The sequence below is a fragment of the Marmota monax genome, unplaced genomic scaffold (genome assembly GCF_021218885.2).
Source record: "Marmota monax isolate L192 unplaced genomic scaffold, Marmota_monax_Labrador192_F-V1.1 WCK01_AAM20220418_F8-fsc00118, whole genome shotgun sequence".
Taxonomy (NCBI): domain Eukaryota; kingdom Metazoa; phylum Chordata; class Mammalia; order Rodentia; family Sciuridae; genus Marmota; species Marmota monax.
The window spans coordinates 684,388-697,348 of record NW_026695231.1 but is presented as its reverse complement, the minus strand read 5'-3'; the positions used below and the strand labels follow the sequence as shown (position 1 = coordinate 697,348).

At 41.8% G+C, this 12,961-nt stretch overlaps 1 protein-coding gene across 5 annotated transcripts in view; it reads right to left on the bottom strand.

Moving 5' to 3' along the window:
- Rps6kc1 (ribosomal protein S6 kinase C1) overlaps nt 1-12,961 on the bottom strand; it is a 218,478-nt gene that overhangs the window by 150,535 nt on the left and 54,982 nt on the right. For all 5 annotated transcript variants that reach the window (XM_046438431.1, XM_046438432.1, XM_046438433.1 and 2 more), the window contains one exon: nt 1,106-1,199. In XM_046438431.1, coding sequence (XP_046294387.1) covers nt 1,106-1,199 — 94 coding nt within the window. The remainder of the gene's footprint in view (nt 1-1,105; nt 1,200-12,961) is intronic.

Sequence of the window (12,961 nt, the reverse complement as noted above, 5' to 3'; positions counted from 1 at the left end):
ACTCATGAAAGAGATCAAGAAATATTACTCTATTATCTTACCTTTAATAAACTAAATCTAAGCTACACCTCAAATAACTCTATTTTAAAAAACCTACCCCCACCTGTCCCCTATCTTTCTTTCTTTTTTTTTTTTTTTTTTTTTTAGTATTTATTCTTAAGGGATTGGGGTTGTGGCTCAGTGGTAGAAGCACTCGCCTAGCATAGGCAAGGCCCTGGGTTTGATCCTCAGCACCACATAAAAATAAATTAATTAATGATATGGTATCCAACTACAACTAAAAAATAAATATTTTAAAAATATATTCATTCTTAAGTTTTCGGTGGACGCATATCTTTATTTAACATTTACATGATGCTGAGGATCAAACCCAGTGCCTCGTGCATGCTAGGCAAGCACTCTACCACTGAGCCACAACCCCAGTGCCCCCCATCTTTCTTTTTAATTCCATTATCTTCTTGAAAAAAAACTAGTTACAGAAATCCAAAAGCTAAAATATATGTATGAAAATTTCCATATAAATTCAAGTATGGCTTAATAAAGGAATCAAACTAAAGAGTAAACATTCTTGAATTAAAGTGATTAAAAGTACAAATATTGCTTTGGTTTAGACTCATTTTACTAGAAAACATATCAAAAAGATTGAAACTACCTTAGTCTTATTCTTTTTAGGCAATTAAAATAAGTAAACTTTTTAAAGCCAGACTTGAAATTGTCTAAAAGTAAGATACTGCTAAATAAACTTTAGTAAAGCATTCTTATATCACAAATTATACTGTCTAGTATATAAGAACACCTTACTAAACCCTAAACTACACAATATACCATTTCATCAAATTTAAGATGCCATTAATTTGAGGATGAATCACTATTTTATAAACCACTAAGAAAAAAACTTCTAATTAAATGTGAGATACTAACAACCCAATACCAACACACCCAATATCAGAGACAATTAAATATAAAAATATATATATAAAAAAATCAGTAAAATCCCCTCAAATTCCTAAATACATCTATTTTTTACAATATAGATATAATTTACAGTCTTCTACAAGAAAAACCTCTAAATGCAAAAAAAAAAAAAAAAATTAAAGTCTCTTACCTTCTGTACTATACTCAGGAAAGGTATCAGTGAGGGAGTCTGAGTGAGCTTCAGCAGGACCAATTAATTCAGAACCATCATTAATTATTCCACCCTAAAAAGATCAGAGTAATTGTTTTCTTGTCATTAAGAACATTTTAAAATGGTAGTATATATTAGTTATTTTGACTGAGTATATATAAGAAATATAGGAGCTATTAATCTATTAAACTAGTTCACAATTACATTCCAAGAATCACTAAGTATATCAATATTGGTTCATCAATTATATAAATGTACCACACCAATGCAAGTTGTTAATAATAGAAAAACCTGAGGTGTGAAAATGCACAAGAAGAAAAAACTCACCAGCTTAAGAATATTTTTTCTTAAGGACCGGTAATTTTAATTAGTGATAAATGATGAAATGCATCAGGAAGTCATTGAATTTTATCAAATTATAAACTACAACATATTACACAACATCTCAAGTGATCTGAGAAGCCATTCAGGTTGAGACTCACATGTAACTTAGGTAAAAGTAAAAAAATTTAAGATATTTCTAGTGAAGAGAGAGTTTTTTAAAGATGTAAAAACAAATATAAGATTGATTTCTCAGTGTGACCATCATTTTAATCAAATATCTAGATTTGCAAATTCAGACCTCAAAAGATATTTTCACTTCCTGGACATGCAACTAGAGAATGCTATGATCAGACAAGAAGTGGTGGCGCAATTCTGTGCTGTGACTTTATGGACCAAAGGCTCCAATCATAGATAAAAGGACTTATGATCCTTAAGACATTATAAATAATTAAAACAGTAATCCTTCTGCTTCTCAACATCCTTCTTTCTGCCTCCCACCAGCAAGTTCTATGTCCCAAACACTACTAACCAAAAGAGTAAATTCCCAGCGAAATACAGACCCCATTAGCTCTCTAGCACAGCAAGAAGAACTGTCTTTATCTAGTTAGAAAAATTTCACCTGACAACAAAATATGTATCCCTTTTAAGTACCCATAGAATATTCTCAAGGACATAGCTAATGCTAGTGAATAAACCAAGTCTCCCTAAATTTGAAAGAACTGAAATCACACAAAATACATTCTCTAATCATAATTAAACAAAATTAGAAACCAACAATAAAAGAAACTTCAGGAAATCCACAAATATTTAGAAATTAAAGAATCAATTTCTAAATGACCAATGGGTCAACAGAGAAATTACACAACAGGATATACAAGGAGCTGAATTTTAAAAATTTTTAAAAAAGAGAAATTTATGGGTTGAGGCTCAAACAGTGCTCAGGGACATTTATTGCTGTAAATCCTATATTAGACAAAGAACATTCTCAAACCAATAACTGAAGTTTTCACTTTAAGGAATTAGATAAACAGCAAAATAATTCCAAAGCAAGTAAAAGGAAGGAAAGTTTAGAGCAAAATTTAACAAAATGAAATAGAAAACAAAATCAATAAACAAAAACTGAATCAAAAGTTGTACCTCTGAAAAGATCAACAAAAACTGCAAATTTTTCGCTAAGATGACCCACAAAAAAAACAGACATGATACAAAATTACCGAAAGGATAATGAAAGAGGAGACATCACTAACACCTATAAAAATCAGAAACATTGCTCTTTTTTTGTGGCAGTGATCAGCTGCTTCAGGATGAAGCTCCATTATTGCCTTCACAGCCACTAGCCGCCAGAAACACATTAACATGGATGATGAGCTCAAACTTTATGCTTTTTATAAGGAAAATATGCCACAGAGGTTGCTGCTCACATTCTGGGATAATAGAAGGGTTATGTGGTCTGTCTCAGTAGTAGAAATGACAAACAAGGTCTCCCCACGAAATAGGGTGTCTTGATCCCCAACTACCTCCATCTGCTATTGAGTAGGGGGCATTTCTGCTATCAACCACAGAGAACTGGAGAAAGCAAGCATAAATCCGGGCATTGTGGATGTCAATGTATTCATTCTCAACTTGGTTAACGATACTGCCAAAGGCTGACAGATACTACAGTGCCTCATCACCTGAGGCACAAAATGAGGAGAATCCCCAAACTATATGATCTCTCTAGAAAAGACAATGTCTGCCAATTATTACCAGGTAGCTGAGCTGACAACCTGGTTCACAAGAGCTGGCTGCACCAATAACCTAGAAGACGACGAAAGAAACATTCAGAAATACCTTTTGCTTTCAGGAAACTGAGACTGCTCTCAACCTTAAGGGTCTGTTGGAAAGAAAAAGAGAGAGCACGCCTGAGACCCTATTTATTGAGGGGAAGACACTTAAGAAAGTTATTCCCAAATGAGGCACAGGGATTGAGTTTCAGGGGGTGCAGCCCAGTCTCACTGGGTGACACCCACTCCCAGAGCTTCATTCTCCTACTGAGCAGAGGTGAGATCCACCTGTTTCCTGGAGCAGCTGAAACCATTCTCACACCTGTCACTCAAGACTAAGGGTCCATGCTCACTTCTGTGTTGCAGCTCCTGACAGCCAATAGTTTTAAGAAAGTCCTTTAATAAAGAAGACAAGCCCCCTAAGATTAAGTATCTTATTCCTCCACATGTCCTGCAGGACAAACACTGGTACATTGCTCTGAAAAACTGGCCCACTAAAGAAAACAGGAAGCTGCACAATATGCTAAACTTTTAGCCAAGAAAATGAAGGCCAAAGAAAAATGCCAGCAACAGACTGAAAAGAAACTCAGGTTGTCCTCTCTGAGAGCTCCTACTTCTAAATTTGAGTTAAGTAAAACAAAAAAATAATAATAAGGCTTTTTAAGAGCAATAAATAAGATCAGACTTTAAAAATTAAAAATGTTTTATGAGAATTCTGTGAACAACTTTATACCAACAAATTATACAATTTTGGTGAAAATTCCTAGAAAGACATGTTACCAATGCTGACACAAAAAGAAGAAAAAAAAAATCAGAACAAAGAATAAGTAAATAAATTAAATTAAAATTAAAAATCTTCCCACAACAATTCTGCTCCTCCCAGGCCTAAGAGAAACAAAATTTTCACAATCCATATAAAAACTATACACTGATATTCGTAATAACATTATTCATAAATAGCCAAAATGTACAGAATCTAAATTTTAACTAGTAAACAAAAACAAACCTAAAGCGGCATATCCATAACCATATGAATGAATATCATACAGGCATAAAAAAAAATAAAATACTACGCTACAACACAGATTAATCTTTAACGCATCATACTAAGTGAATTCCATTCACTACTAGATTCCAAGAATAAGAAGCTGAGTAATAAAAGTAACACAAGAAATACCAGACTTACACCTTGAAAATTAAAAAATGCTACTGAGAGACATTAAAAACATCTGAATAAATGGAGAGTCATTTCATGTTCATGGATTAGAATAGTCAAGATGACAATTCTCCCCAAATTGAACTACAAAGTTAATGTACTTTCAAATTAAATTTTATGAAAATTTTTGTTCATATGAACAAGCTGATGCCAAACTTTTTTATGTAAATTCAACAGGTTCAAAATTTCCATAACAATTTGGGCAAAAAGTAGGCAAACTTATACCATCTGACTTCAAAACCTATAAAGCTATAGTAATCTAAGCAGTATGGTCCTAGCATAAGAATAAGCACAAATTAATAGGACATATCAACAGTCCAAAAATAAGCCATCATATTTACAGTCAATTTATTTTCAATAATAGTGTCAATTCACTGGAGAAAGGAATCTTTTCAATAAATGGTGCCAAGACTATTAGATCTCATGTCCCAAAAGATGAATTTACACTGTTGCTTTAATCCATACATAAAAATTAACTTAAAACAGATCACAGACCTAAACGTAAAACTAAACCATCTAGGGAGGAAATCTTCTAAGCCTTGGGTAAATCAAAAAGCTCTAGAAATGCCAAAAATAGCATAATCCATGAAAAATGGAAAACCTGATAAATTATACTTTATTAAAAACTGGAAGTTTTTATTCTTCAAATAGCACCCATTAAGAAAATGAAAAGACAAAGCCACAGATTCAAAGAAAATATTTACAATCCCATATTGGACAGGGATAATAATACAGTACTGTTCTGAGGATTGTATCCTATATCTAATAGAAGACTTTTATCCAGAATATATTCAGAGCCACTCAATCAAAAACCAAGCATATTTTTAACAGACATTTCACCAAAGAAGTTGTATGAATAAGCACAGGAAAACATTAAACATCGTTACACCATTAGGAAAGCAAAATCAGACAATACCAAGTGTTGGTGAGGTTGTAAGAGAACTGGGACTTCCACACATTGTTGGGAAATATAAATGGTAAGTTAATTCAGGAAACAGTTTGGCTGTTTCTTTAATACATAAACTTAAGATTCAGAAATTCCAGTCCTCACAATCTACCCAAGTAAAATGAAAACATATATCCACACAAAGATATGTAAATAAATGTTCACAGTATCCTAAGTTGTAAGAGCCAAATGCTAGAATAACTTAATGTCCATCAACTTGTCAACAAATAAACAAGATATGGTATAATCCATATACAGGAGTCCCTCCTTACCTACAACTTTGCTTTGCATCTACCATCAAGTGCATATTGAAAACATTTTATGAAAAAAAATCTAGAAATAAACAATTCATAAGTTTTAACAACTTTTATCATAGGATATTGCTATAATTTTTATATTTTACTATTATTGTTGCTAATCATTTATTGCCTAATTCATAAATTGAACTTTATAGGTATAAACAAGAAAAAACATAGCTTATACAGGGTTTGGTACTCCCACAGTTTCAAGCATCCATAAAGCAGCTTGGAACTAATAAGAGGGAAACTACTAACAGAAAACTATCCAGCAATATACAGTGAATAATATACAGAATGACATAGTGATACAAGATATAACATGGATGAAGCTCAAAAACATGCTAAGTGAAAGGAACTAGAACAAAAGACTACTTATCATATGATTCAATGTATCTGAAACACTGAAAAAAGGCAAATCTATAGTCAGAAACAGTGGCTGTGCAGGGCTGGGAATGGGAAAGGGGAACACTGGCAAGAAGACATGGGGAAACTTCTTTGATGTAATGGAAATGATCTAAAACTCATCGGTGGCAATAGCTCCACAAGTCTGTAAACGAAAGTCAGTGCATTCATTGCATACTTATTATAACTGGTAAATTTTAAGTTACGTCAATAAAGCTATAATAAATAACCATTAAATAATATGTGATGGAAAAACATAAGTCAAACAAGATTGGCAATATACTGTTAAATTTTTTTAATGTCTGGTAACATTTTTTAAATTATAAGTTATATAATTTATAATTTATGTAGTTGTAGATGGACAGCATACATTTATTTAATTTGTTTATTTTTATGTGGTGCTGAGGATCGAACCCAGTGACTCACATGCACTAGGCAATTGCTCTGCCACTGAGCTACAGCCTTAGCCCCTATACTATTAATTTTTGAAGGTAAATGAGGAGTAATACACAGATCCATTATTTTATTCCTTCAACTCTTAAGAATGTTTTAAAGAAAAGTCAGGCTGGGCACAGTGGCACACACCTATAATCCCATCAACTCAGGAGGCTGAGGCAGGAGGATCATGAGTTCAAAGCTAGCCTCAGCAAAAGCAAGGCACTAACCAATTCAGTAAAGTGAGACCCTGTCTCTAAATAAAATACAAAATAGGGGTAGAGATGTGGCTCAGTGGTGGAGAGCCCTGAGTTCAACCCCAGGTACCCAAAAAACAAAAAATTCAGCCTAAACAAGTGGCTATATGGTCATTTGTGTGTGATATCATCAGTGTTCCTACAAACAGAAAAAAAAAATGTTATTGAGGCACATACCCTACAGACTGGCTAACCCAAAACCTCTCCTCACTACCCCATCTTCAACCATGATCAGAATCAGAAAGCTAAAAATCATCTTCCGGTGATCTCCTTCAAATTAAGGATAGTCGAGAAGGTATCCAACATGGCGGCGAGAGGGGAGGCAGCGCTTTCAGTACCTCCTCAACAACGGGGTCAGAGAGACGCATGGATACGCTTAGATTCCACCTGCTGAGAAACTCCTAGCAAAATTCCACTAAAGAGAGACCGAACCGGCCGGGAATTGGAAGGATTTTTGGAGGTGACAGTCTGCGCTAGACGAGTGAATCTCCGCCACGCAGCGCAGAGGTCCAGACCCGCCAGCCGCTGCCCGCGCGACTCGGCGACTGTCGGCTGCCTGCACGCGGCCCCCGTGTCAGGGCGGATAGCCTCCAAGGCGCAGCGCAGCAGGAGCGGTGCAGGGACTCTAGGAAGAGGTCTCTCGCCAAGCCTTCATGAAATAGCAAACCGGGAGCTGAAACCAACCAGAGACAGACCAGTCCCACCCCTCCCTTCGGACACTCCAGCAAGGAGCCTGGGGCCCGCCATAGCAGAGTGGTGACATCACCAGAGTTCCCCCGACAGAATTCCTTCCCAGCGGAATCCACATTAGCAGGTGTGTGACTCCCACCCCCTCCAGATACAAGCAGCCAGGAAACCACCGGGGGCGTGTCTGTAGGGAAGCAGAGGGGATTCCAGATCCCCACCTCCCCTTAACACCAGCGGCGACACCCAAGATCTTAGCCGCCAGTTTCTGGGGGCGTGCCCACCAAAGGGGTCCGGAAAAATTAAACTGTTGGTTCCCAGATCACCCCACCACAGCACTGGGGCTTAATTGAATGACAGAGAGGGTGTTCATCGTTCGGGATATAGGACACGCGGTGGGGCTGCAAGTGTAATCAGATCCTTGGGGAAACGCCTCTGGTGAACAGGACCTGGCTGGCTGGCTGGGAGGAGGAACAGGGGGAGGGGCCGGATAAGTGAAAGGGCTCTGGACTAACAGGATTGAGAAACTCCCAGGAGCCACTCTACAGGGATTTCTGTCAGCACATAGAGGGCAGAAGCTCGGCTCAGAGGGCACAGATCCGCCTATTGGAAGAGAAGAAAATGGGATTCAGCAATAGAACAGGGGATGCCAGCATGGCAGAGATCTGATGTCTTCGGAGAGTGGCCGAGGAGAAAACTTCATCGGTGCCAGCGGAGACGGAAACAGTTGGTCCCCTGGTAGGGAGGGTGAGTCACAGATACCCGAGTCTCTCTCACTTTGTCATCGAGCCAGAGGGGAGGAGAGGGGCCGCCGCTCGCAAGGTAGGCAAGGTAGGCAAGGTAGGCAGACCTGCGACCAACCTGCACATCAGGCCCAGCGGTCTGCAGGCGTGGTAGGAGGGGCAGGGCAGAGCCACCGCCCGCGCCGGCAAGGTAAGCAGACCTGCGACAGACCGGTGGATCAGGCCCAGGGGCCTGCCAGCGTGGTACACACTTCACCCCAACTGGAGTAGGGGCAGAGCAGAGCCTTCGCCCGCGCCCAGATCAGGCCCAGCGGCCCGCCTGTGTGGTGGTCAAGTGACCCCAATTGGAGTGGGGGCAGAGCGGAACTGACACCCGTGCCTGCAAGGTGGGCAGACCTGCGACCAACCTGCAGATCAGGCCTAGCGGTCCCCGGGCGTGGTAGGAGGGGCAGGGCAGAGCCTTCGCCCCCACCTGCAAGGCAGGCAGACCTGCGACAGAACGGCGGATCAGGCCCAGGGGTCCGCGGGCATGGTAGACACCTCACACCAATTGGAGGAGGGGCAGAACAGAGCCCCCGCCCGCACCTGCAAGGGAGACTTTTCAACTATACAAGAGCAATATAAATATATAGGGGGGGAAAAATTTTCAAAAACACAACAGTTTCACCAAGAAGAAAGAAACGCAAGCAGTATGAAAAGACAAGGAAAGAAAGGACCACAAGGAATGCAGGTCAGCTCAACTTTAGAAAAGGTAACACCTGCAGCAGATGGAATGTCAGATAAAGAATTCAGGATATATATACTTCAGATGATCTGGAGTATCAAGGAAGAAATTAGACAGCAAAATCAGACAATGAAAGATCACTTCGACAAGGAATTAAGCAAACAAATCCAGGAAGCAAAGGATCAACTATACAGGGAGATAGAGGTTATAAAAAAACAAACAAACAGAAATCCTAGAAATGCAGGAAGCAATAAACCAACTTAAAAACTCAATTGAGAGTACTACCAGCAGAGTAGAACACTTAGAAGATAGAACATCAGACAATGAAGACAAAGTATTTCAACTGGAAAAGAACATAGACAGCTCAGCAAGACTGTTAAGGAACCATGAGCAGAACATCCAAGAAATATGGGATAACATTAAGAGACCAAACTTAAGAGTCATTGGGATACAGGAAGGTATAGAACTCCATACCAAAGGAATGAGCAATTTATTCAATGAAATAATATGAGAAAACTTCCCAGACTTGAAGAATGAGACAGAATCCCAAATTCTAGAAGCCTACAAGACGCCGAATGTGCAAAATTATAAGAGATCCACACCTAGACACATTATAATGAAGATGCCCAACATACAGAATAAGGAGAGAATTTTAAAAGCTACAAGAGAAAGGAAGCAGATTACATTTAGGGGCAAGCCAATCAGGATAACAGCTGATCTTTCAACACAGACTGAAAGCTAGAAGATCCTGGAATAACATATTTCAAACACTGAAAGAAAATGGGTTCCAACCAAGAATTGTGTATCCAGCGAAATTAAGCTTCAGGATGGAAGATGAAATTAAAACCTTCCACGATAAACAAAAGTTTAAAGAATATGCAGCTAGAAAACCATCTCTTCAAAACATCCTCGCCAAAACATTACAGGAAGAGGAAATGGAAAATAACAATGAAAACCAACAGTGGGAGGTAGGACAGTAAAGAGGGGGGGGGAATAATCAAAGAGGAAAACAAACCATGTTTAGTAACAGAAATAAACAAATATGGGTGGAACAACAACCCATATCTCAATAATAACCCTAAATGTTAATGGCTTAAACTCACCAATTAAGAGACACAGGCTGGTAGAATGGATCACAAAACAAGACCCAACAATATGCTGCCTACAGGAGACGCATTTGATAGGAAAAGACATACATAGGCTGAAGGTGAAAGGTTGGGAAAAATCATATCACTCATATGGACTTCGGAAACAAGCAGGAGTGTCCATACTCATAGCAAATAAAATAGATTTCAAGCCAAAGTTAATCAAAAGGGATAAAGAGGGACACTACATACTGCTTAAGGGAACCATACACCAACAAGACATAACAATCATAAATATATATGCCCCAAACAATGGTGCAGCTATGTTCGTCAAACAAACTCTTCTCAAGTTCAAGAGTCTAATAGACCACGGTACAATAATCATGGGAGACTTCAACACACCTCTCTCGCCACTGGACAGATCTTCCAAACAAAAGTTGAATAAGGAAACTATAGAACTCAATAACACAATTAACAACCTAGACTTAATTGACATATATAGAAGATACCACCCAACATCAAGCAGTTACACTTTTTTCTCAGCAGCACATGGATCCTTCTCAAAAATAGATCATATATTATGTCACAGGGCAACTCTTAGACAATATAAAGGAGTAGAGATAATACCATGCATCCTATCTGATCATAATGCAATGAAACTGAAAATCAACGATAAAAGAAGGAAGGAAAAAGCATACATCACTTGGAGAATGAACAATAGGTTACTGAATGATCAATGGGTTATAGAAGACATCAAGGAGGAAATTAAAAAATTCTTAGAGATAAATGAAAACACAGACACAACATATCGGAATCTGTGGGACACATTGAAAGCAGTTCTAAGAGGAAAATTCATTGCTTGGAGTTCATTCATTAAAAAAAGAAAAGGAAGATGGCGGCGAGGGGAGTGCATTACCCCCGTGCGCTGCTTCACTGTGTGGGAGTATGACAAGTCAGGACGGCTAAAGGATATCTTGTTAGGAATTTCCAGCAATAGTGGGGTGCGCCGGAACCTGGAGGAAGGATTTCCATCGCATGAGGATCGGCTACGGGGACTCAAACGCGAGAGGTTTGTCGCATGGAGGGTAAAACTGCTTATTCAGCAAATCGCCCCGCGGCTAGAGTCTGCAAGGCGCGCTGGGATAGAGACGCAGGGTTACAGTGCTGCAGTTTCTGCCAGACGCGCAAGCACCGCACTCAGGGCTGAATTCTGGGTTCGAGACGGGGGGAAGGAAGCGGTCCATCTCGGTTCTCCACACCGGTCAGACCACAGAGGAGGCCAGCAGCCACCATGTTGGTAAACTGACGTCACCACACCTGTTTTTGACTGACCGCAGCTCATTCAGCCATAGAACAGGTAATTTCAGGCTGCAATTCGCCTGCGGCTTGCAGACAGATTGCTAGGGTTCAGCGCCTGGGGGCTTCTTAAAATCTGATCTTATCGGAGTGAACACGGAGCGCGGGGCGGTCGAGTTCCGGCTCCCGGAACCGTCCCGGAACCGCCCTGGCTCAGGGCTGCGGAGCCCGCGGAGGCTGCTTCTTGGACCCTGCTACTATCAGAGCATACACCAAGCACCAAGCGGCCGAATTCCGGCTCCCGGAACTGAGCCCGCGGGGACTGCTTCTTGGAGCTTACACTTATAGGAGCTTACACCGAGCACGGAGCGGCCGAGTTCCGGCTCCCGGAACTTCCCTGGACCGGGGCTAGGAGCCCGCGGAAACTGTGTCTCGGTCCGGGTCCTGCTGAGGGCAGGTCAGGACTCACCCATTGCTTGGGTTACCAGGCAAGGGGAACGAAATGCTGCCATTCGCATAGGATACCAACATGGCAGAGATCTGATGTCAGCAGAAAGCGGTGGAGGAGAGATCTTCATCAATACCAGCGGTGACATAAGCAGTTGGTCTCCTGGTAAGGGGGGTGAGGCTCAGTCACCCGAGTCTCCTCAATTTGTCCTCGAGCCAGAGGGAAGGAGCCGGGCCGCCGCCAGCCCCCGGAGCAGGCCCAGCGGCTCGCCAGCGTGGTGACCGCGTGACCCCAATTGGAGACGGGGCGGAGCGGAGCCGCCACCCACACCCGCCAGGTGGGCAGACCTATGACCCAGTAGTACATGGGCGTGGTAGGAGGGGCAGGGCAGAGCCGCCCTTCGCGCTTGCAAGGTAAACAGACCTGTGACAGCCTGGCGGGTCAGGCCCAGTGGCCTGCCAGTGTGGTACACACGTCACCCCAACTCGAGTAGGGGCAGAGCAGATCCTTATCCCACGCCCGGATCAGGCCCTGCCGGTGTGGTGGTCACGTGACCCCAATTGGAGTGGGGGTGGAGCGGAACCGCCACCCGTGCCCCCAGGGTGAGCAGACCAGTGATCAACCTGCAGATCAGGCCCAGGGGTCCGCAGGCGTGGTAGGAGGGGCAGGGCAGATCCGCCGCCCGCGCCTTCAAGGTAGGCAGACCTACAACAGACCGGCGGATCAGGCCCAGGAGCCTGCCGGCGTGGTACAAACACCACCCTAATTGGAGTAGTGACAGAGCAGAGTCGCCTCCCTTGCCAGGAACAGACCCAGCATCCTGCAGGCGGGGTAGTCACGACACCCCAATTGGAGTAGGGGCAAAGCAGAGCCTCCACCCGTGCCCGAAAGGTGGGCAGATCTGCGACAGACCAGCGGGACAGGCCCAGTGGCCTGCTGGTACGACAGACACGTCACCCCAATTGGAGTAGGGGCAGAACAGAGCCGCCACCAGCTCCCAGAACAGGCCCAGTGACCTGCCGGCGTGGTAGCCACGACACCCCAATTGGAATAAGGAGAGAGCAGAGCCGCCGCCCGCACCTGCAGGAAAGATACGCAAGCAGTATGAAAAGACAAGGAAAGAAAGGACCACAAGCAATGCAGGTCAACGCAACTTTAGAAGAGGTAACAGCTGCAGCAGATGGAATGTCAGATAAAGAATTCAGGATATACA